The 27,167-nt window shown below is 35.1% G+C and overlaps 1 protein-coding gene across 8 annotated transcripts in view; it reads right to left on the bottom strand.

Moving 5' to 3' along the window:
* The window catches only part of KANSL1L (KAT8 regulatory NSL complex subunit 1 like), a 153,372-nt gene that overhangs the window by 13,266 nt on the left and 112,939 nt on the right, over positions 1-27,167 (bottom strand). For all 8 annotated transcript variants that reach the window (XM_029226001.1, XM_029226004.1, XM_029225999.1 and 5 more), the window contains 2 exons: positions 10,431-10,596; positions 7,412-7,519 (listed from right to left, as the gene is read on the bottom strand). In XM_029226001.1, the coding sequence (XP_029081834.1) occupies positions 7,412-7,519; positions 10,431-10,596 (274 nt within the window). The remainder of the gene's footprint in view (positions 1-7,411; positions 7,520-10,430; positions 10,597-27,167) is intronic.

The following is a 27,167-nucleotide window of genomic DNA, read 5'->3' as shown; positions in this document are numbered from 1 at the left end:
CCGGTCTGGGAAGATCCCACATGCCGTGGAGCGGCTGGGCCCGTGAGCCATGGCCGCTGAGCCTGTGCGTCCGGAGCCTGTGCTCCGCAACGGGAGAGGCCACAACAGTGAGAGGCCCGCGTACCGAAAAAAACAAAAAGATATATCTTGGCCCAGCATCTCTCCTGTCTCCTGCCTTCCCTTTCATTTATACATTTGATAACTTTATAGAGAGCCAGTTACATGCCAGGCACTGTGTTATACCTTGGGGACACAGTGGTGAGCAAGAACAGGCATGGACCATGCCCCTGATGTAGTTTATACACATTCTCAAAAACTGCAAGTAATGTGTGGTAGAAAACAGAAGTACTATTGATAGGAGATACTGAGTATAACTAGTAAGAGAGCTCTAGGAAAGGCTTCCCAGATAAAGTGTTAGATTACAAAATACGAACAGAAACAGCTGCTGGATAGTAAGGGCAAGGAAGAGAGAATGACAGAAAGGCCCAAGGCACCAGGGAACAGGAAAAATTTGGCAAGTGAACAGCAGCCAGGTAGCTTAGAGTAAGGAGGCATGGTGAAAACCACGAACAGGTAGGAAACAGCGTATGTAAGTAGGGCTTTAGGGATACTCTATTAAAGAATATTCCCTCTGTCAAATATTTTAAAGGATGGGGATGGGAAGCACGTGTGACATAATTAGATTTACTTTTTGAAAATATAAGTTGCTGCAGGGATTGAAGGGAAATAAAACTTGATTAGGCTATTTCAGGAGTATAGATAAGGGATCATTAAGTTAGACTGAAATTGGTAGAAATATAGAGAAGCCGGTTTGAAGCATAAGATCACACTGATAATGGGGTTTAGATACGAGGACGTGTGGGTGAAGAAGGCTGAGCCTTAGGGTTCTGACTTGCGTGGGTTGTGGTGCTATTCCTCTCTGTGCACTCTGAAAAATAAAACTTTATTTTGACATAATTTCAGACTTATAGAAAACTTGGAGTAATACAAAGAAGTCCCATATATTTTTTACTCAGATCCCCCAAATGTTAACATTTTACCACACTGGCTTCATCTTTCTGAATGCCAAGGAAATACTGACATGATGCTTCTCTACTCTAAATATGTCAATATGTATTTTTCAAAAACAAGGGCATTCTCTTACATAGCCACACAACTATCAAAACCAAGAAGTTAATAATTAACTATTAGCTAACTATAGAGTTCATTCAAATTTCACCAATTAGTCCTATAATGTTCTTCACAGAAAATCCTGATCACTCTTCATTCAGTTGGCAGGTCTCTTTAAAGTTTTCTCGTATCTGAAATAATTCCATTATCTTGTCTTTCATGACCTTGAATATTTTGATGAGTATAGGCCCTTAAGTTGGCTTTGGTATCTCCTCACAATTGGCAACTAATCAATTCTTCAGTTTGTCTTTTCCCTACTTTCTTGTTACCTGAAGTCAGCAGTTCTGTCATAATTGCTAACTCTAAAGGAGAGTATTGGATAAATCCAAGCTCTGAGGTAAAGCACAAAAACATCTATTTACTTTCACACAATTTGCCCTACAGGAATACCAGGCTATTTGTATATACTTGAACACATCACAGTGTTTCATGGCTCCATGACAAGTTATGTGATTTTTTCCATTTTAAAAGCTTGTTACTGAATATGGGCCAACAGTATTTGAACCACCAGGGATCTTATTAGAAATACAGAATCTCAGACCCCATTCCAAACTTTCTGAATCAATCTGCATTCTAACCACATCACCAAAGTAATTTGCACATTAAAACTTGAGAAACAATGATTTGGAAAATTTGACTCTTCCTCTAAATTCCAGTTAAGTATTTAAAGCTATACTTGGCATCACCATCTTTCTGAAGTTCCTCTTTTTGCCCTTTTCCCATAACCCTTAACTTCTCTTCCTCTTCCTCTACCTTCTGCTAGGCAGAGTTATACACTCACCTCCCCCCTTTTTAAGAATATTTTTTATCATGTCTGTACCCTTAACATCATTTAATAGTCATTTGTGTGTCTGCTTCCCCATCACATTATAATTTCTTTAATTTCCTGTGACTCGCCTTTGATTTTTCAGCACTTAATTGTCTACCTGGCACAGAGTAGGTACTCAATAAATGTTGGACTCTAGTTTTACTTAATTCTGTAGAAAAGAAAAATTAATGGCCAGCTGTTTAAGACGGATATGGGATGAAACCTAATTAATAATTATTTGGATTGAGAGTGGTAGGGAATGAAGAAAATAGCGGAGGAGAGATTGGTATACAAAAAAATACTTCATTGATGTGCCTAATGTTACTGTAGCATTCAATTCAAATGTCTTCCATTTCCTAGCTTTTAATTTCCCATTACTAACATGTCATTACATTATTGATACAGCACTAATAATTTTGAGCCTAACATTTACACTGCCCTTTTTTTTTTTTTTTTTTTTGGTTGCACAGCTTGTGGGATCTCAGTTCCCTGACCAGGGATTGAACACAGGCCACGGCAGTGAAAGACTGGAATCATAACCACTAGCCCACCAGGGAACTCCTGTACACTGCCCCATTTTTTAAAGTCAGATAAATAATACAGCAACATTAGAAGAAATATAATTACCTTTGTTTTTGCATATTCCCTTTCAGTCATATACATATATTTCATATTAATATTTCAAATGTAATGATTTTATTTGGATATATGTATAACTATTTTTTTAAATCTGGTAACTCACTCATCATTGTTATGTTTTCAGATGGTCACCTAATATTCCTGATTAGAGACAGTGTCATTTAACAGCTATTCCCTAGCTGTTGGAGCTACTTGTTATCATCATGATATTATTTGTATTATGGACATTCTTAAAATAATCATCTTCATGAACACATTTTTTAAGTAAAAAATTTTTAGTCTCAGGATAACTTCCAAGTAGAATTAAATCATGAAAAGTAAACATAACCTATATTTTCCTGTATTTCTTTAGTGTTTTTTCCAAGCATAGGCAATTTTTTCTTGCCTTAGTGCTTTTTCTTCTTTCTCTAACTTTTGACTGTGGAAAAATTTCAAGAAACACAAATGGAAAATGGAGTAATGAACTCCCCTGTACCTATCATTCAGCATCACGAATGCTCGTGACCAATCTTGTTCTCTCTCTCTCCCACAAGCTTTTTTTTTTGCTGCAGTATTTTAAAGCACATCCCAGACATCATATCTTATCTACATTATGTGTCAGCTTGAATCTCTAATAAACTAACAGATAAAATGTGTATTTATGTAACCACATGCATTATTACATCTAACACAATAATTAATATGCAACAGCCAGTCCATGTTCAAATTTCTCTGTCTCAAAAATTGTGTGTGTGTGTGCGTGTACAGCTGAGTTGTTCAAATCAGGATCCCCAAGCGGCCCGTACATTGCATTTGGCTGATACAAGTATAAACATTTTTACATGGTTATAATTGTACCATCCATAGAAGTAAAACATTTGTCCTTTAATATCACTTAACATTCTTTGATAAATGTTTCCATCCTTAGATGAACTTTTATGATCCTTTAAAAGGCTGTATATTCCACTGTGATAAACAGTTAACCACATTCCTACTGTTCTCTTCAAGTTGTCTTTAATTTTTCATTACCACAAATAATGTTAAGATAAATATATTTGTGAATAAAGGTGGTTTCATATTTAGGATTAGACTAGGTTCTTGGAAATGGATCTGTTGGATCAGAGTACAGAGTTAACAGTTTAGCAAACATTTATTGTGAACAAGTACACAAGTTTTTTTTTTTTTCCTCAATGAGCTTATAAAAAAATACGTAGTTTAAGGGCCTTGTAATGCACTTCACAGTACTTCCCAAAAGGTCTGTATCAATTAATTGCACCTGAAATATTTTAGGGTCCTGTTTTTACTACACAGTCTTGCCAGAACTGATAATTAAAATGTCTAATATTAATGTAATTGGAAAAGGAGAAACATTTAGCACAGTGACTGGCACATAAGTGCTCAAGTACATGTTAGTGATTGTTAGCATTTTCATTATTATCATTTACTACACCTAGTTTTTCTCCTAATTCTTTTAAGATACCATTTTTAACATTTACCTCTTTAATCTATCTGGAATGTATTTATGTTCATCCATCTTAAATTTGTTTTAATGTGCTGTATGAGATACAGATCTCATTTTATTTTTCCAAAAAGTCATTACTTAATGCCACTGATTACAGGACAAACTTAGTTGTTTAAAGCATTAACTCTGAGAGAGACTGTTTGGATTTGAATCCTGCCTCTACTACTACTCAACTGTGATTTGGGAAAAGCTAGTCAAGGAGAAAATAATCATAATACCTACCTTACAGGGTTGTACAGATTGAAACAATTTACACATACAAAGCCTTTCAACTAGTACTGTACTGGCATATAAGGAATGCTTCATAAGAATTGTTTATTGTTATTTATTGGCTAGGCTATCTTTTCCACACTAATAGGAAATATCACTCTTATTGTATAATGAATCCTTGGGTTTGTCTCTAGGCTTTTTTTATTTAGTTCCCTTGGCTTCCATGGGCATCACAATGTTTTAATGATTATACCTTTATATTTTGATATCTGACACCTCCTTATTGATCTTTTAAAAGTTTTATTGACTATTCAACATTTTCATTCTGAGATAAACTTTAGAATAACTTTGTTCCAAAAGAAGAATGATTCTGGGATTCTGATTAGAATTACATTATAAGTTCTCCAAAGAAGATATACAGATTGCCAACAAACACATGAAAGGATGCTCAACATCACTAATCATTAAAGAAATGCAAATCAAAACTACCATGAGGTATCACCTCAGTGAGGTATCACCTCACACGGGTCAGAATGGCCATCATCAAAAAATCTACAAACAATAAATGCTGGAGAGGATGTGGAGAAAAGGGAACCCTCTTGCACTGTTGGTGGGAATGTAAATTGATACAGCCACTATGGAGAACAGTATGGAGGTTCCTTAAAAAACTAAAAAAAAGAACTACCATATGACCCAGCAATCCCATTACTGGGCATATACTCTGAGAAAACCATAATTCAAAAAGAGACATGTACCACAATGTTCATTGCAGCACTATTTACAATAGCCAGGACATGGAAGCAACCTAAGTGTCCATCATCGGATGAATGGATAAAGAAGACATGGCACATATACACAATGGAATATCACTCAGCCATAAAAAGAAACGAAATTGAGTTATTTGTAGTGAGGTGGATGGACCTAGAGACTGTCATACAGAGAAGTAAGTCAGAAAGAGAAAAACAAATACCATATGCTAACACATATATATGGAATCTAAAAAAAAAAAGGGTTCTGAAGAACCTAGGGGCAGGAAGGTATAAAGATGCAGACGTAGCGAATGGACTTGAGGACGCGGGGAGGGGGAAGGGTAAGCTGAGACGAAGTGAGAGAGTGGCACTGATATATATATACACTACCAAATGTAAAACATATAGCTAGTGGGAAGCAGCCACATAGCACAGGGAGATCAGCTCAGTGCACTGTGACCACCTGGAGGGGTGGGATAGGGAGGTTGGGAGGGAGATGCAAGAGGGAGGAGATATGGGGATATATGTATACGTATAGCTGATTCACTTTGTTAAACAGCAGCAACTAATACAATAATGTAAAGCAATAATACTCCAATAAAGATGTTAAAAGAAATTACATTTTAAGTACTAGGCATACACCCTGAGAAAACCATAATTCAAAAAGACACAGGCACCCCAATGTTCATTGCAGCACTATTTACAATAGCCAGGTCATGGAAGCAACCTAAATGCCCATTGACAGATGAATGGATAAAGAAGATGTGGTACATATATACAATGGAATATTACTCAGCCATAAAAAGGAACGAAATTGGGTCATTTGTAGAGACGTGGATGGACCTAGAGACTGTCATACAGAGTGAAGTAAGTCAGAAAGAGAAAAACAAATATTGTATATTAACGCATATATGTGGAATCTAGAAAAATGGTACAGATGAACCAGGTTGCAAGGCAGAAATAGAGACACAGATGTAGAGAACAAACGTATGGACACCAAGGGGGGAAAGTTGGGGGGTGGTGTGGTGTGATGATTGGGAGATTGGAATTGACATTTATACACTAATATGTATAAAATAGATAACTAATAAGAACCTGCCATATAAAAATAAAATTTAGAAAAAAGAATTACATTATAAGTTAATTTGCAAAAAATGACATCTTAAGCTACCATATTCTGACAGGAACAGGGTATTTCTCTCCATATAAGCATATACTCATGTTCCTCTGTAAACTTCTGAAGTTTTCTTCATGTAATTCCTTGTTAGGTTTAATCCTAGATATTTTATATTTTCATTGTCAATATGTCTAGGATAATTTATTCTTTTACAAATTCTAATAGGTTGTTACTGGTATTTGTAAAGGCTACTTAATTTTATAAGTTTATTTAAAAATCTGCTACCTTTCAGAACTCTAACAGGCATTCAGTTGATTCTTGAGTTTTTGAGGGAGATGATGATTTCATCTGGAAATAATTTATCTTGTGTGATGTTTTGATGTTGAGATTTTAGCTTTGTAGATAGTGAAAATACACTGATGTATTTTCTTTCTTTTTATGATTTATTCCCAGCATAGACAATGTCTCCACCCTCCATTCAGAGTTTCATTATAATTTTTCAAGTTTTATTTTGTAATTTTAGTGTTTTATTTAAAATTCTTGGAACCAAGTAGAATTTATTCTGATACATGATATGAAATGAGTGTATAAACAAACTTTCCCCCCCAAAAGACTAACATTACTGTTCATTCTCCACTTTCTTACTGATTTACAGTTCTTCCTTTATATAATAAAGAAGAAGCTATGTAGTCTGTTTCATGGATCTACTTTCCTAAATGTAAGCAAAATAGAATCTATGCTAATGATTATAGATTTTTGTCATGTTTCCATATGTGGTTGGGCTAGATTCAATATTTTTTCCAGCAATTCCTCTTACATTTTCCCATTAATTCTTCCCAATGGGCTTTACAACTATTTTATGTTAACCAAATTCTTTTAGAACTTCAAGTTATATTGAACGTTGCATTAAACATAAACCAAAAGTCAGAACTGATATCCTAATTATTCTTACCATCCAGCAGTGCTGTATCCCCATGTTTATTTAAATTTCCTTTTATATTTATCAATAATATTTCATAATTCTCATTCAATAAGTATCCTGTTCGGATTACTCCTGTGTATTTTCTATTTGTGTGTGTGTGATTTGTGAAAAGTGAATATTAAAAATTAAGGATTTACATTCATTCCTTTGTTAAATTTTACTTCCTTAGCAAAAGTAATAAGTATATGAAAGATGTAAAAGGTATATAAAGTACCAAGATTTGTAAATGACATACCAGGTGATGGAGATATGATACAGTCTCCTACAAATTTATTTTCAGAAAGATCTCCTTTTATTTCAGTCTTTTTTAACAATGTTTCAAAGTGAAAATGAAGAGGCACATCTAGAAAAATAAAGCAAAAAAAGTGTTTTCAGTGAAATCACTCTTTACAGACTCCAATATTAAGACTTAGAAAAATAAGCCAAAGCTTGAAAAGTCATAACTATTAGAAGTGGCAAACTATTCTTTCCAAGCGTGTTGTTAGCAGTATTTTGGAAATTACTGATTATATGTAAAATAAACAACACTAACAATGAACAATTTCATAAACTAAGATGAACAAATATAAATATTAAATACTATTTGCAGATGAAACAAATGCTCCCCAAAGGTCTTTAATAAAATATAGAGCCAAACCTGCCTGACTCTAAATCCATTCCACCCCACCCCTACAAACTCTGCATTTGAAATAAAGTTTCCAAAAGACATAATTACACGATTTTAATTACTTGAGGGAAAACCACTATAATTCAGATGCAACCTTTTATGAAAATGCTGTTTCACATTCCCTTAGTTTACTAGTATTATGAATCACAAAATGAAATCTACTCTTACAAAGATCAAAACATATTGACAAACTAGTTCTCTTCTTTTAAACAGAGACTTAGGAGAGTCGTTCAATTCACTATGTTTATATTCCATATTCACAACCAAAAGAGGAGCTAAATAAATAAAATAGATGTGCTTCACATTTATTAACTAAAGGGTATTTTCTTCAGTCAAGAATGCAAAAACAATCATTTTAAAAAGCATTCAACAGACACCTAAACTTTTTCGTAAGAAACATAAAGAAATATTTTATAAAGCAGCTGATTTATTCAAAGTTTTGCTACAGAAAGAAGGTATTCATTTTTAAGAAAACTAATTATGAATGCATAAATCAGGATAGACCCAGGAAGGGTCTCAATTTTAAACAAGTATCTCTCCATCAAAAGGTGTATTTTAATGGCAGATCCATACTCAAGTGTGGAAAAATTTTTCTACACAAAAAAATGGGTTCATAAATATCACTTGGAGACTCTCCCAAGGGTCAGATGTAAGATGGATTTCAATGCTATCACTATACTATGACCATAAGAAAACTATATGATAAAATGAAAATAAGAATACAAATTAAATATGCTACTTAAACATTTCAGGATTCTGATATTTCCAATTATCAAAACATAAGTTTTTCCAAAGAAATATCACTTAACTTTTATATGGAGTATCGCCTATTCTACCACTGTTCTTGAGTTGTGGGAAAACATGACATAACTAGGGAAGGTGCTTGGTCTACCCATATACCTTCCATAGAACCCACACTGTGACCTGTGGGCTTTTTATTAAAATTTCATAACACTTTATTACACTTATTAGTTTATATTTCAGTTGTCAAACTAGAATGCAAGTACCTTGAGGGATTTATTTGTATTTATACTCCTACCACCTACTTAGTACCTAGTATACAGCAGGTATTCAGATTTTTATTAAATGAACACAAGAAGAAATGGATAACCCTAAGTAGTAGGTAAGGAAGCTAATCTTAACTTATTAGATGTGACATAGTAGGATGAAAGATTATTTATGCCAGCTCTTAGATTTTTGTTATCAGAGAAACAAATTTACTAATAAGAAAACAGAAAGGCAGTAAAGAATATGGTTAGGAGTGTGGCTCTGGAGAATGACCACCTCAGATCAAATCCTGTCTCCATCATTTACTAGCTGTGTACTATGGATGAGTAATTTAACATCTCTAAGCCTCAATGTTCTTATATGTAAGATAAAGAGGACAATAATATCTATCCTCATGGGGTTGCTGCAAGCATCAAACAAGAAAATGTAATGTGCATATAGGACCCAGTGTATGCTAAGACCAAATGTTAGCTGTGTTATTTTTATATATATTATTTTTTCTTTCTATTATTAAGGTTTCCTCAAGGATGGAGTAAAATAGTTCCTACCAGGAGCTTACTTCAAAGTATGGTGTGTAGCTAAGAAACCACTGTAATACTGGTAAAAACCAAACTAAGATTCAGGGCAGGAATAGGTACAAGAAATAGTGCTTTACAAAGAGGAGCAGTCCCGGGATGATTAGAACCAAAAGCTGAAAAGGAAACAAAAGCTCATTTGAGATATCTTCCCATAAAGAGAGGAACCTGAGATAACCAGTGTGAAGAATGTTTGCTTTTTTACCCTAAATATTTACTTCAGTTCCAAGGTAGGTAAGATTGGAAATATTCGAACAGAAGACAGAACTGGAAAGAAACTTAAAGCCATCTTAGGGATATAGGGATGCAATGCCTCATCTGCTCGGTTGCATATTACAGGTATTTTTGAGGTTCAGAAGTTGATTATGTCTAAAGATGGACAATTTTCTTCTCTCAGAGAAACTCAATGCTGATTACAGATGGAGGAATACTACATGGCAGGGAAAACTCCATGCAAAACAACACATTAGAAAAAGAACTCTGACTTACTGAGAAACATTTCAACAGCACAGCCATGTTATCAATAAAATGCTAAAAATTTAACATCAAAAGGAGATCAAAAGCTAAGAATTTCCCAAAGTAAGTCAAAATGGTTTCCAAGGAATTAATAAATCAACCTAGGGCTTCCCTGGTGGTGCAGTGGTTGAGAGTCCGCCTGCTGATGCAGGGGACACGGGTTCGTGCCCCGGTCCGGGAAGATCCCACATGCCGCGGAGCAGCTAGGCCCGTGAGCCATGGCCGCTGAGCCTGCGCGTCCAGAGCCTGTGCTCCGCGACGGGAGAGACCACAACAGTGAGAGGCTCACGTACCGCAAAAAAAAAAAAAATCAACCTAAAGATAGAACATTAATTCAGTATGTGACTAGATTAATTTCTCTATGAAAACTGTTTAGCTCTAATACCCAGTGACAACTGATAAAAGTTTATCAGATTCCTTGTATTTACAGGATTAGATTTCACCATAAAAAAGTCAGTTACTTAGAAATTTTTTAAAAGGAATCTTACCTGATGGCAATGATAGAACGGAATGGAAAGAAGAATCTATCTCTGATACATGTTCTGTTAATATTTGAGACTTTGAATTGTGTTCACAGCTGCTCCAAATTGAAGATGATTGCAGGCAAGGCATTTGTGTAGTATTTAAAAACCTTGTTTCTTTTGAAGGCAAAGTCTGCAAGGAAAAAAAAATAAAGACTTCATTTTTGTTGAAAAGCGAATCAGAGAGAATATAACAGTTATAGTACAATATCTGAATGACACCAGCAATAAGTCCTGGATTACTAAATCACCTTGGGGAGAGTGCTTTACAATGACCTAGACTAAGTGATAGAAGCAAAGATATAGAAGGCCATGAGTGTGATGAGATTTGACTAGTCCCTTTTCAGTTCTTCAAAATGAAGAGTACAGTCTGTGAAAATGGGTCTTTCTCCCATCTTAAGAAATCATAAAAAAGAGAAATGAGTTTGAACAACTTTAGGTCACAAGAAAATGGTTACACTCCAGATTAGTGAAAAATATGACAGTGAGCAGGTACTATGTTATGATTAAGAACTGTGCATACAGTTGACCCTTAAACAGAGGTTTGAACTGTGCAGGTCCACTTATAAGCGGGTTTCTTTCACTAAATAGGTACCCAGATCATAGTATTACATGATCTGTGGTTGGCTGAATCCTCAGATGCTGAACCACAGATAGGGAGGAAGGCCAACTGACTGTAAAGTTATACATAGATTTTTTACTGAGTAGGGGTTGACGCCCCTAACCCTCACCTTGTTCCAGGGTCAACTGTACTGTTTTCCTCCTTCTAATCTGTTATAACCAATGAGTGAAACTAGAGTCTGCCTTAAATTATAATGTGAGACAATATCTACACTGCAATAACAGTGAAGTACTATGAAGACATATGTATTACATATTTACATTAAGTAAAATTGAATTGAAAACATTAAAAAAGATATGTATAAAATATGCAATATGGGGCTTCCCTGGTGGCGCAGTGGTTGAGAGTCCGCCTGCCGATGCAGGGGACACGGGTTTGTGCCCCTGTCCGGGAAGATCCCACATGCCGCGGAGCGGCTAGGCCCGTGAGCCATGGCCGCTAAGCCTGCGCGTCCGGAGCCTGTGCTCTGCAACAGGAGAGGCCACAACAGTGAGAGGCCCGCGTACCGCAAAAAAAAATAATAATAATAAGATAAAATATGCAATATGTTACATGAGTTTGAGTTTAAGATAAAGATTTCAATCCAGAAATCTCATGAAAACCATATTGCTAAATCAAAAAATTATGTTGCTACATTTAAAAAATACATATTCTGTTTGTTGGATTTTAAAATTATTTTTTTCTGGCTATAAGATTAGTATACAACCAATGTAAAAAATCTATAAAATAGAGAAAATGTTTTAAAAGTTAATGGAGTTCACCTGTGTTCCTTTTGTCATTCTTACCTCCACCTACTACAATAACATTAGGACTCATTTTTATAATGGAAATTATATTTAAAATACTTACAATAACTGAGAATTTTGGATGTTATTTTTTTAAAAATTATTTTATAAACTTACATTAAGTTTATCACTTTCTTGAGTTTGAGTTTCCTGGCTAACTGGCATTTTCTGTGTTTCCACAGCACCTTGGGCATGGCCACATCTGCCATAGCATTTAACTAGATTTCCTCTGGACTGTGAGCTCCTTGAAGGTTGGACTATAATTTGTTCAATCCTGTATTCCCAGAACCTGACACAGTCCTTAACATATGGTTGAAACTTGAATGCTGACCAAATGAATTTTATCTCATTTGCTTTTAACAAATTTAGGTGAATAGAACTTTTCAAATACATGTGTGCCTGAGACTATTTCATTGGGGAAAAAATAGTCCCTGTTAATATATGCTAAAATTTATCATGTAATGACTTCTTTTTATATTCCACTGGCCAAGACTTATGTCAGCTAGTCATACCCAGCTGCAAGGAAGGCTAGGAAATGCAGTCATTATGCCGGGTAGTCAAGTAAATTGATGATTTTTATAAGAAGATATAACATGTGGTACGTGATTATAAAGATGTGAGTTATTTCCAAGATTTATTCTAATGATGTTTATGTATATATCTATGGGAACACTTGTTGTTTCTTACCTTTACAAGATGCACTGGTACTTTTGACTCACTCTAGAATTATTTGTTCTTTTGTGATGTAGTTCAAAAAGATATAAGGAACAATTATATAAAATTACAAAGAAAATGTGCTAACCTCTCTTTTTTCATGTATGGCTAGAACATTATGAATAAAAGTTGATAAAATCTGAATATTTACCATATAATTAGTTTTCTCTTGCAATTTTTCCAAATCCAGGAAACCCATTAGCCAATTTGAAACTATCCTAAATAAATATGGAGACAAGTGAGGGGCATCTAGGAAAAGGCCTTTTTTCCCCTTCAGAGAAAGTGAAGCCCAGGAGGCTGAAAAGGAATGGATGGAGAAATAAGAGAAAAATCTGGAGATTCTTGCCAATAAAAATTCAAATGTCTAGAGGGTGTGATCAACAATACCATATGCTGCATAAGATTCAAGCAAAGTAAAGCCTGAAAAGTATCCATTACATGTAACTTTAATAATGAAACATTTCATATATACAAAAGAGTGTATAATTTATAAGGAAGGTATAAAATAATGTTTAAAAAGCACCTATACTCACCATCCTACTTTAAGAAACAGAACAATACCAATACTTTGATGACTTCTCTTGCTATCCCGGCCCCATGAGCCTGTGGCAGAGATTGCTACTTTCCTCCCAATATCTGTGTTCTCCTCCCTCTAAAACTCCTGATTTTCAGCTGGGCACATTTCTCAAGCTTCCTTGCATCTAAAAATTACTAAATTCTAGCCAGAACACCATGAGAAGTCATGTGTGCAACATTTAGAAACTGACCTTAAGAAGGTCACTTAGCCCTCCATACTTCCACCTGTGATGGTGAGCCACCATAATCTTGTGAGTGAGGGTAATGCTCAAAAGATTAAACAAAAAGGCGGCAGGAGCCTGGTTCCTAGATAACCATGTAGAGCATGGTTGTCATGCCTAGAATATTTTCAATCTGTTTCAAAACAAAGAAATAAACTTACATCTTGCTTACATCACTATTTGGGATTTCTGTCAAATGCAGCTAAACCTATACCTTAACTAATACAATGTGCCTCCTCAGTCATATTTTTCTCTCACATTTCCAGGAGTAACTGCTATCCTGAATTTTAATTTTATCATTTCCTTGTTTTCTATTTATAGTTTTTCTACAAAAGTATATGTAATCCTATATAATTTACTATTTAAATTCCTATGCTTTAAAAATGTAAATACACAGAATAATGCTAGATGTATTTTCCTGCTTTATTACTCAACATTATGTGCATGCAATTAATCATTCTACTGTATATAAATATCTAGATTGTTTCTAGTGTTTTACCATTATGAACAATGATAGTATGAATATTATTATATTTGTCTCCTGGCACATGGGTGTAAGATTCTCTAGAGTACACTGCTAGAAATGGAATTGCTGGGTTATACAAACGCATGAACACACATACTCAACTTCACTAGATAATATATTGTATTGCCAAGTAGTTACAACTAATTTACACTCCAACACAGCAGATTTTAATTCTCACTGCTTCAGATTCATACCAACAAGGGTACTGTCGGAATTCTTATTTTTGCCAATTTGAGACCATACAAATATCTCATGGTTGAAATTTGTATTGCTCTGTTTACTGTTTAAGTTGACCTCATTTTCATACCTATAATTGGCCAATTTTCCTTCTTTTGGGGAATACATGTTTTGATGATTTTTCTATTGAGATGTCTTTTTCTTATTGATATTTTAAGTTCTCTTTATACACTCTTGAAAGTTACAAATCCTTTGTAGGTTCTATGTATTGCTCCCTGTCTGAGCTTCTCTTTGCACTTTTTTTGTGTCTTTTGATCAACAGACATTCTTAACTTAAATGTTTCCTTTATATATAGTTTGCACTTCTTTGTATCTTGATGAGGAAATCTTTTGAATCTTGATGAGGAAACCCTACCTTTAAGTCATAAAGATATTCTTCCACTTTTTTTTTTATAAGAGTTTTATTGTTTTGCCTTTTGCAATTAGGTCTTTGTTTAAAATTGATTTCTTTGTGCAAGATGTGAGATAGGGATCTAAACTCATTTTTTTTTTCCTCTAAATGGATCACCAATTGACTTAACGCCTTTTACTGAACAGTTAGTTCATCCTCTCCCAACCAATCTACAATGCTGCCTGTTATATACCACATTCCATACATGTCTGGGACTGTTTCAGGGATTTCTAACACTCTACCATTTGTGTCTGTGCTAGTAACCAATGCCTTAATTACTGCATCTTTTAAATAAATCTTGACACTTTTTTTTTTTTTTGCGGTATGCGGGCCTCTCACTGTTGCGGCCTCTCCCGCTGCGGAGCACAGGCTCCGGACGCGCAGGCCCAGCGGCCATGGCTCACGGGCCTAGCCGCTCCGCAGCATGTGCGATCTTCCCGGACCGGGGCACAAGCCCGTGTCCCCTGCATCGGCAGGTGGACTCCCAACCACTGCGCCACCAGGGAAGCCCAAATCTTGACATTTGATAGTGTCTTGGCTGTTATTCTTGCTTTTCACTCCTCTGTATATTTTTTTTATTGAGGTATAGTTGATTTATAATATTATATAAGTTTCAGAAATACAACCTAGTGAGTCACAGTTTTTAAAGGCTGTACTCCATCTTCTGAATAATTTTTAAAAATAGCTTAATTTCCATTAAAAACCTGTAGAATTTTGTTTAAAAATACACTGAATTTGTAAATCAATTGGAAGATTTTTGAGATTTTAAAAATTTTGGTATTATGATTAAAGGTCATCCATCCATGAATATGGTGTATCTCTTCATTTATTTAGGTCTTTAATTTCTTTCAATAAAACTTTGTAAATTTCTTCTCTAAAAGTCTTTACATATTTTGTTAGATGTATTCCTAGGTACCATCATATTTATTGTTTCATGTAAAAGGAATTGAAAAATACAATTGACATATACTGAACATGTCCCACAACTCTGCTAAACTTTCTTATTCAAATAATATTACATGTTTTTTCTTTTAGCTTTCTATTAACCAAACATATTATCTAAAAGTCATGACAGTTTAGTTTCTTTCATTCAGTCCTAAAACCTTTATTTATTATTATTTATAAGGTTCCAACCATGCTAGATAGGCTCACCAGTTCAATAATGAACAGAAATGACCAAAGGACATATTGTTTTGTCCCTCATTATAAAGGAAATGCTTTTAATTTTTTATAATTAAGAATAATAAGGGTTAAGAATGATTGTAGTTTTTTTGGTATATTCTTTATCAGGATGTATGCCTACTTTGCCAAAAGTATTCTTTTAAGTATATTAACGTTGAACTTAATCATACACTTTTTGTGAACCTATTGAAATGATTACTTGGCTTTTCTTCTTTAATCTAATTATGTGGTTATTACATTAACAAATTTTTAAACGTCAAAGCAACCTTTGATTCTTCTTGAGGAAAATGCTAGGGGTTTATCAATTTCTCTGCAAAGAACCAGCAACTAGATTTATTTTCTATATTGTATCAATATATGGAAATTTATTGCATATGTATGTTTCTATGTTTCACTGATTCCTATTGTTTATTAGGATAGATAAAATATTTTGTCATATTTTTCCCCTCAGTTAACTTAAACTTATACATTCTTTTCTTTTCTTTTAGTTGTTTTCCTAGAGATTACAATGAATCCTTAACTTACGGCTTTTAGAGTATGAAACAAATTATTCCTTTTACCACTTCCCTGAAAACAATGGGACATTAGAAGACTAACTCCATTTACTCTCCTCTTTCTTTGTTATTGTTGTAAGGCATTTTAATTCCATATATAAAGCTCTACATTATATTACTGTTATTATTTTCATTGTCAACATTTAAATTACCCATATATTTATCTTTTCCATTGTTCTTAGCTTCTTTCTACAATTCTGTTTCCATCTGGGATCATGTTCCTTCTGCCTTTGCTATTATTATGTGTAGATTTGCTGTCAACAAATTCTTTCCATTTTTATTTATCTGAAACCTTTGTATATCATCATTTTTGAAGGATATTTTTGTGGATATAGAATTCTAGCATTTTTTTTTCAGCATTTAAGAATATTTGCATTTTTATCTGGCTTCCATTGTTTCTATTGAGTAGTTAAGTCTTATGGTTGCCCTCATTTGAAGGTAATGTGTCTTTTTTTACCCTGACTGCTTTTAATATTTTCTGTGTCTTCACTTTTTAGCAGGCTTGCTATAATATGTCTTGATGTAATTTCTATGTATTTGTTATTTTTGAGGTTCACAGAATTTCTTGAATCTATGGGTTGATGTCCTGTTTTAGTTTAAGAAATACTCTCTATTATTATCTGTTCAAATGTTATTTCTGTCCTATTCTCTCTCCTTTCTTCTAGAGTCTAAAAACATATATGGTTAATTTTTTTCACTGATTTACAGTTCTCTAATTCTGTTTCTGTATTTTTAAAATTCTGTTTTATCTCTGTGCTTCTATTTGAGTATTTTATATTGATAAGTCTTTTAGTTCATTAATCATATCTTATGCTCCATCTAATTTGTAGTTAAACTCATCATCTGGTGAAGTATTAATTTCACATGTTATATTTTGAGTTTGAGAATGTTCATATGACTCTATTTTTAAAAAATAGATTCCAAATATCTGGTAAAATAATCTGTCTTTTTCCACTTGTTCTCTATTTTTTCAACATATTAATCACAGCCATTTTAAAGATCTTGGCTATTAAATCCAATTATCAGAATCACTTGATGGTTTGTCACTATTGTCTGTTTTTCTCTCTTGAAGGCTGGTCATATGGTCCTGTCTTTTGGGATGGCTAGTAATTTTTGATTGAATGCCAGATCGTATTTTTTAAAAAATCATAAAGGCGCCAAATGATGTAATCTTTCTTCATAGAGGGTTCTCTTTCCCTACTGCTAAGCAGATAAACAGCAGGTTTCTCTCCTTTCATCTATTCAGGGAGTGCACTCAGTTAAGCTTGGGTTACCACCCTACTATGGTTTTCTATATCTGATTTGTTCCTGGCCCTTCAAGGTTTTCAGCTAAGTGTTTGGTGTATTTTACAGAATTTCCCCTGATCATTCAGACCTTAAGAAAAAAAAATCTTAAGAGTATATTGAGGAGTGCCACACTGCTTTAAAGGGGTTTTTGTCATTGATGTTTTTTTTAAGCCTCCTGTTCTCTGCAGCCCAGGTATTTAGCAAATGTTATGAGGAAAACATTGGTCAAAAATGTTCTGAAGTGAAAAATGGCCGTGTGCCTCAGGTCTCCCAAAACACACCCAGCAGCATCCCCCATACCTATCATCTATTAGCATCTGAGCCAAATTTGAAAATTTCTGCCAAAGCTCCAGGGCAAAAGTGGTTGCAGGAGCCAGCTATCCTAGGTGTTTCCCTCTCTGAAGACATATGCTACATCTTCTCCTCTAACCTTTATATTTATTCATTTCTCTTCATATCTTACAATTCTTTTTTCTCTCTGTATTTCATTTTATATAATTTCATTCAGATCTATTTTCTAACCGCCAATTCTCTCTTTAGTTTTATCTACCTATTTCTTAATTATATTACTAATTTTCTGATTTATTTTCCTTAAACATATAAACTTACTTAATTTTGCATTCTGTATATGATAACTGCAGTAGCTGAAGTTATTTTTGTAAGGATGTGTGTGGGGGGGGGTGGGAGTTTGTTTTTGCTGACTTTCTTGATGTTGCTTTGTTGCTGTGTCTGATTTTATATTTTTTTTAAATTAGGAATTCACATTTATTGGAATTTTATTCAGGGGAATCCTGGAAAGTTTCTATTGAGAGTTCATTCCCCTAGAAAGGATATACATTTATTTCTTCCAGCCATCTGGAACACCAGCTAACCATTTTAAAATGCAATTCTTGTCTTTTTTTTTTAATTAATTAATTTGTTTGTTTGTTTATTTCTGGCTGTGTTGGGTCTTCATTGCTGCGCATGGGCTTTCTCTAGTTGCTGCAAGCAGGGGCTACTCTTTGCTGCGGTGCATGGGCTTCTCATTGTTGTGGCTTCTCCTGTTGTGGAGCATGGGCTCCAGGAGCGTGGGCTTCAGTAGTTGTGGCACGTGGGCTCAGTAGTTGTGGCTCGCAGGCTCTAAAGGGCAGGCTCAGTAGCTGTGGCACACGGGTTCACCCACTCTGCAGCATGTGGGAATCTTCCTGGGCCAGGGCTCGAACCCGTGGCCCCCGCATTGGCAGGCAGATTCTTAACCACTGCGCCATCAGGGAAGCCCACAATTCTTGTCTTTTTAAGTAAAACTCTTAGGTAGAATGATTTCAGACTTTAAAGATGTAAAAGGCCTGACGTGTCATTACAAATTCTATGCAGAAAATATATTTTCCATTTTTCAGCCAGAGCCCAAGGCAAAGAAAGGCAAGTTCTTTACATTGCTGTTCAGCAGGTCTGAGTTCCAGTTCATGCACTCACAAAGTGAGTAGCATTGAAGGCTCTTGGCTTTATGCAGGATCTTTTAATATATCTCCTCACATCTCCTGGATTCTAGGCTTTGCCTCCAGTCTCTATCAAGACTATTAAACAAAAATTTCTACTTGTCTTTCTCCTTTCTTTCCTTCCTTTTTAATTCTGAGGATTTCCATTTTTTGAGCCAGGTTAGACATTCACTGTAAAAAATATTCTTATGACATAATCACCTCTGCCTCCTTCACAGCCCTTAACAGAGTACCTTTACACACAGTAGACGTTCGGAAATTATTTGTTGAAAGAAGGAAGGAATAATGAGCAAACTTAATTCAAAAGACCAACTTAATTGTGAATTTAATTTCACTAAGCTTAGCAAAAAGTTTAAAGCAATTTCCTCAAATGTAATTTCTCAATGGGAAAAGATGGTTTTTAAAATAAACTTTTAGATTCTCTAAGAGCCCAGCAAAAGTGAGGTACCCTTTTTCTATAGTTTTATAGCTGCAATGAATTTTTCCATTAAAATTGGTTAAAGGAGTAGTCATAATATACATTGTATCATTTACAACAAAGAAAATAAATTTGTGTAGCATTTTTTCAATTCATGATGTAGTCGATATCTTTCATTAAATTGTTCACTTTTTCATAAGCAATATATTTTTACTTTATATGAAAATGTCTTGCATACTTTAACAAATGATAATAAAGTTATTTAAAATTCAAAAAAATTTTGATACTTTACATTCTAATACTTTGTATCCAGAAGCTTTCCTAAGATAATTATCCCACCATATTACTGGAATCAAAAGTTCAGCATTGGATCTGGCTAAGTGACGTAATTAAAAAGTCACTTTGAATTTAAAACACTGTTTCAATAAAATGCTTTTGTTGGACATCATACTACAGCAGGGTGAAGAGTAAAATAACATTATGACATTGCAGTGCTTCTCAGGGAACCCAACATGTAACAGAGATAAATACAGACACTTTCAAATTTGTTGTGGAGAAGAGATTAAGCAATAGCTAAATGGGATATGTTATTAAGAAATCAGTTTTGAAAGTAGAAAAAGCAATTCCATTTCTGTCCATGAAGTAATAAACAAATGGGACCTAATTAAACTTAAAAGCTTTTGCACAGCAAAGGAAACCACTGACAAAATGAAAAGACAACCTACCAGTGAATGGGAGAAAATATTTGCAAATGATATGACTGATAAGGGGCTAATATCCAAAATTTATAAACCACTCATACAATGCAACAGCAAAAAAATAAACAACCCAATCAAAAAATGGGCAGAAGACCTAAATAGACATTTTTCCAAAGAAGACATACAGATGGCCAATAGGCACATGAAAAAATGCTCAACATCACTAATCATCAGAGAAATGCAAATCAAAACCACAATGAGATACCACCGCACACCTGTCAGAAAGGCTATTATCAAAGAGTCTACAAATAACAAATGTTGGTGAGGATGTGGAAGAAATGGAACACTTGCACACTGTTGGTGGGACTGTAAACTGGTACAGCCACTATGGAAAATGGTATGATGTTTCTTCAAAAAACTAAAGATACAACTACCATATGATCCAGCAATTCCACTAGTGGTTACCAGTGGGGAGAGGGAAGGAAGTAGGGGTGAGATAGGGGTATGGGATTAAGAGACAAACTACTATGTATAGAATAAATAAGCAACAATGATATAATGTACAGTACAGGGAAATATAGCCATTATCTTGTAATAATTTAGAATGGAGTATAATCTATAAAAATATTGAATAACTATCTCGTACATCAGAAACTAATATAATATTGAAAATCAACTATACTTCAATTAAAAAAAAGAAGTACACCTATGGGACTTTTATCAAACAACTGTTTTCAGAACTTGGACAACAGGTAGCATATGACTTATCCCTGAGAGAAGAAAAACAAATGAGATCTGATAAATCTACCAGCTTTTTGCACAAGGATGGGGGTCCAAGAAGAGTGTGTCAGTCTAGAAGATTTTAAGACAGAGATGTTAAACTTTGGGGAGAAAAAGATGGCTACAACTTATAGAGGAGACTGCCATAAAAAAAAGGAAGCTTTTCAGAGAAAGGGCTCCAGAAATTCCATAGGGCACATTTCATTCTTTTGTCAAATAACAATCTACACATGCATAGAATGAAACAACAAAGGCCAGTCTAAGGTAATTTAATTTCAAGGGAAAGAAAAAAGGCAGGAAAAAAAGAACAAATAATATATGAGAGAAATAAAAAAACAAATGACAAAATCAAAATGATAGATTTAAACCTAACTATAGGGGATTAGCTCAAAATGGCAGAGTAGAAGGATGTGTGTTCACCCCTTTTTACAAGAACACTGGAATCACAACTAACTGCTGAACAACCATTAAAAAAAAACCTCTGGAACATACCAAAAAAGATACCCTACATCCAAAGACAAAGGAGAAGCCACAAAGAGAGAGTAGGAGGGATGCAATTACAATAAAATCAAATCTCATACCCTCCAGGTGGGTGACCCACAAACTGGAAAACAATTATACCACAGAAGCTCCCCCACTGGAGTGAAAGTTCTGAACCCCACATCAGGCTTCTGAACCTGGGGGTCCAGCAATGGGACAAGGAGACCACAGAGAATCTGGCTTTGAAGGCCAGTGGAATTTGATTGCAGGACTTCCACAGGTCTGGGAGAAACAGAAACTCCACTCTTGGAGGCCACACACAAAATCTTGTGTGTACCAGGACCCAGGGGAAGAAACCAGTGACCCCATAAGAGACTGGGCCAGACCTACCTGCTAGTATGGGAGGGCCCCCTGCAGAGGTGGGGGTTGGCTGTGGCTCACTGTGGGGACAAAGACACTGGCAGCAGCAGTTCTGGGAAGTACTAATTAGTGTAAGCCCTTCCAGCGGCCACCATTAACCCCACCAAACAGCCTGTAGGTTCCAGTGCTGTAGGCTCAGGCCAAACAACCAACAGGGAGAGAACACAGCCCCATCCATCAGCAGACAAGGCAAGTGGATTAAGGTTTTACTGAGCATGGCCCTGCCCACCAGAGGGACAAGACCTAGCTCTACCTATTACCAGTCCCTCCCATCAGGAAGCTTGCACAAGCATCTTAGATAGTCTCATCCAAGAGAGGGAAGACAGCAGATGCAAGAAGAACTACAATCTTACAGCCTGCGGAATGAAAACCACTATCACAGAAAGTTAGACAAGATGAAATGGCAGAGGATTATGTCCCAGATGAAGGAGCAACATAAAACCCCAGAAAAACAACTAAGTGAAGTGGAGATAGGAAACCTTCTGGAAAAAAATTCAGAATAATGATAGTGAAGATAATCCAGGATCTCAGAAAAAGAATGGAGGCAAGAATCAAGAAGATGCAAGAAATGTTTAACAAAGACCTAGAAGAACTAAAGAACAAACAAACAGAGATGAACAATACAATAACTTACATGAAAAATACACTAGAAGGTAACAATAGCAGAGTAACTGAAGCAGAAGAATGGATAAGTGACCTGGATAACAGAGTGGTGGAAATCGCTGCTGCAGAACAGAATAAAGAAAAAAGAATGGAAATAAATGAAGACAGTCTAAGAGACCACTGGGACAACATTAAATGCACCAACATTCACATTATAGAGGCCCCAGAAGGAGAAGAGAGAGAGAAAGGACCTGAGAAAATATTTGAAGAGATAATAGCTGAAAACTTGCCTAACATGGGAAAGGAAAGAGTCACCCAAGTCCAGGAAGCACAGAGTGCCAGGTAGGTTGAGCCAAGGAGGAACATGCCATGACAGAGTAATCAAATTGACAAAAATTAAAGACAAAGAAAAAATATTAAAATATTTGCAAACAAATCAATGGACAAAGCATTAATCTCCAAAGTATATAAACAGCGTATGCAGCTCAATATTAAAAAAACAAACAACCCAATCCAAAAATGGGCAGAAGACCTAAATAGGCATTTCTCCAAAGAAAACATACAGATGGACAAGAAGCACATGAAAAGCTGCTCAACATCACTAATTATTAGAGCAATGCAAATCAAAACTACAATGAGGTATCACCTCACACCCATTACAATGGGCATCATCAGAAAATCTACAAACAACAAATGCTGGAGAGGATGTGGAAAAAAGGGAACCCTCTTGCACTGTTGGTGGGAATGTAAATTGATACACCCACTATGGAGAACAGTATGGAGGTTCCTTAAAAAACTAAAAATAGAATTACCATATGATCCAGCAATCCCACTACTGGGCATATACCCAGAGAAAACCATAATTCAAAAACACACTTGCACCCCAATGTTCACTGCAGCTCTATTTACAATAGCCAGGTCATGGAAGCAACCTAAATACCCATTGACAGACGAATGGATAAAGAAGTTGTGGTACAGGTCCTGGTGGGGGCAGGGCCTCTCATGGCAGCCTCTAGAGTCAATTATAGGAACTCTGAGTCTGATACTCCCAAATCATGATGGAATTGCAAGCATAGGTTGGCTGGTGATGCAAGAGTTCAGCAAAAGTCAACGAAAGCATTAGATATATCATGTTCTTGGATTGGAAGAATCAACATTGTGAAAATGACTCTACTACCCAAAGCAATCTACAGATTCAATGCAATCGCTATCAAACTACCACTGGCATTTTTCACAGAACTAGAACAAAAAATCTCACAATTTGTATGGAAACACAAAAGACCCCAAATAGCCAAAGCAATATTGAAAAAGAAAAATGAAGCTGGAGGAATCAGGCTCCCTGACTTCAGACTATACTACAAAGCCACAGTAATCAAGACAGTATGGTACTGGCACAAAAACAGAAATATAGATCAATGGAACAGGACAGAAAGCCCAGAGATAAACCCACGCACATATGGTCACCTGATCTTTGATAAAGGAGGCAAGAATATACAGTGGAGAAAAGACAGCCTCTTCAATAAGTGGTGCTGGGAAAACTGGACAGCTACATGTAAAAGAATGAAATTAGAACACTCCCTAACACCATACACAAAAATAAACTCAAAATGTATTAAAGACCTAAATGTGAGACCAGACACTATGAAACTCTTAGAGGAAATATAGGCAGAACACTCCATGACATAAATCACAGAAAGATCCTTTTTGACCCACCTCCTAGAGTAATGGAAATAAAAACAAAAATAAACAAATGCAACCTAACTAAACTCAAAAGCTGTTGGGCTTCCCTGGTGGCGCAGTGGTTGAGAGTCTGCCTGCCGATGCAGGGGACACGGGTTCGTGCTCCAGTCCGGAAAGATCCCACATGCCGCAGAGCCGCTAGGCCTGTGAGCCATGGCCGCTGAGCCTGCGCGTCTGGAGCCTGTGCTCTGCAACAGGAGAGGCCACAACAGTGAGAGGCCTGCGTATCACAAAAAAAAAAAAAAAAAAAGCTGTTGCACAGCAAAGGAAACCATAAACAAAATGAAAAGACAACCCACAGATTGGGAGAAAATATTTGCAAATGATGTGATCGACAAGGGATTAATCTCCAAAATTTACAAACAGCTCATACAGCTTAATATCATCAAAACAAACAATCCAATCAGAAAATGGGCAGAAGACCTAAATATACATTTCTCCAAAGAAGACATACAAATGGCCAAGAGGCCCATGAAAAGATGTTCAACATTGTTAATTATTAGATAAATGCAAATCAAAACTGCAATGAAATATCATCTCACACCAGTCAAAATGGCTATCATCAAAAAAATCCAGAAAATAAATGCTGGAGAGGGTGTGGAGAGAAGGAAACCCTCCTATGCTGTTGGTGGGAACGTAAATTGGTACAGCCACTATGGAGAACATAGGGAGGTTTCTTAAAAAACTAAAAACAGAGCTACCATATGATCCTGCAATCCCACTCCTGAGCATATATCTGGAGAAAAACATGGTCTGAAAGGATACATGCACCCCAATGTTCATTGCAGCACTATTTACAATAGCCAAGACACAGAAGCAATGTCAATGTCCATCAACAGAGGAATGGATAAAGAAGATGTAGTACATATATACAATGGAATATTACTCAGCCATTAAAAAGAATGAAATAACACCATTTGCAGCAACATGGATGGACCTAGAGATTGTCATACTGAGTGAAGTCAGACAGAGAAAGAGAAATATCGTATGATATCGCTTACATGCAGAATCTAAAAAGAAATGATACAAATGAACTTAGTTACAAAACAGAAACAGACTCACAGACTTAGAGAACGAACTTATGGTTACGGGGGGGGAGGATGGGGGGAAGGGATAGTTAGGGAGTTTGGGATTGACATGTACACACTGCTATATTTAAAATGGATAACCAACAAAGACCTACTGTATAGCACAGGGAACTCTACTCAATATTATGTAACAACCTAAATGGGAAAAGAATTTGAAAAAGAATAGATACATGTATATGTATAACTGAATCACTTTACTGTACACCTGAAATATCACCTAAACACTGTTAATCAACTATACTATAATATAAAATAAAAAGTTTAAAAAAACAGAAAGTAACAAGTGTTGGAGAGGATAAGGAGAAATTAGAACCATTGTACATTACTGGTAGGAATGTAAAATGGTGCAGCCACTGTATAAAACAGTATGATGGTTCCTCAAAAAATTAAACATAGAATTACTATGTGATCCAGCAATTTATGCCCCCAAAGAACTGAGAACAGAGACAAAAACAGATATTCATATACTAAATAAGCACACAATAGCCAAAATGTAAAAAAAACCCATGTCCATCAACAATGGAATAAATAAACTGTGACATATAAAAACAATGTATTATTATTCAGCATTAAAAAGGAATGAAATTCTGATACATGCTACAAGACTATGAACCTTGAAGACATTATGGTAAGTGAAATAAACTAGACAAAAAGTGGAAAAAAATCCCTAATTATATCATAATTACATTAAATATAAATGGTCTAAATACTCCAATTAAAAATCAGAAATTTTCAGACTGAATAAAAAAGACCTAAATATATAATGTCTACAAGTAAACCACTAAATATAAAATCATAGATAAGATACAAATAAAAGTATGAAAGCAGATATACCACCTAAGCACTAATCACTAAATTGCTGGAGTAGATATATTAGTATCAGTGAAAGTAGATTTCAGGGATAGGAACCAACATATTATAATGATAAAAGGGTCAAGTCATAAAGATATAAAAAGAAAACTAAACATCTATGCAGGTACTAACCAAACTTCAAAATACATGAAGCAAATACTGAAATACATATAAAGAGAAATGGAAAAATCCACACCTACAGAGATTTTAACACAAGTAGGATGGAAATCAATAAGGATATAAAAGACTTGATCAGTATTATCAACCAAATGAAACTAAAAAACACTTATGGAAAACCCCATCAAAAAAACAGGAAAATATACACTCTTTTCAAGTATGCATCTAGACAGACTATATGATGGGCCATAAAACAAATCTCAATAAATTAAAAGGACTAAAATCATACAAAGTATGTTTAATAATCACAATGGAATTAAATTAGAAATTAGAGTGATATTTGGAATATCCCCATATATTTGGAAATTAAACATAATTCTAAATCACCCAGGGTCAAAGAAGAAATTATATGACAAATCAGAAAATATTCTGAACTGAAAACACAATATGTTAAAATTTGTGGGATGTTAAACAGTGCTCAAAAGGAAAATTATAGCTTCCATGGTTATATTAGAAGAGTGAAAATCGATTTTTTAAATTTCTACCTTAAGAAGATAAAAAAAGAGAGGGAGGCAAATTAAATCCAAAGTAGGCATCATTTACTTAGGATACCACCACACACTCAGTGGAATAGCTAAAATTAAAAGGACTGATAATATTGTTATAGCAAGAATGGGGAACAACTGGAATTCTCATACATTGTTGGTAGTAATGTAAAATGACACTATCCAAAAACGATGACATGAAAGTTGTGTGTTTATAGCAGCTTTATTAATAGTAGCCAAAACCAGAAATAGCCCAAGTGTCTAAGAGCTGATGAATGGATAAAAAATTGTGATACAGACACACAAGGAAATACTATTATGTTTTATATTCCCTTTTAATACTCATTCCCCACTGTTATTTCCTCTCATCTCCATTCTAATGTATTTGATCTG

The sequence above is a fragment of the Monodon monoceros genome, unplaced genomic scaffold (assembly GCF_005190385.1).
Source record: "Monodon monoceros isolate NGI ecotype Baffin Bay Population unplaced genomic scaffold, NGI_Narwhal_1 Super_Scaffold_16, whole genome shotgun sequence".
In the NCBI taxonomy this organism is placed as follows: Eukaryota; Metazoa; Chordata; class Mammalia; order Artiodactyla; family Monodontidae; genus Monodon; species Monodon monoceros.
Note: the sequence above shows the minus strand (reverse complement) of the source record. Positions and strands in the feature narration are given on the sequence as shown.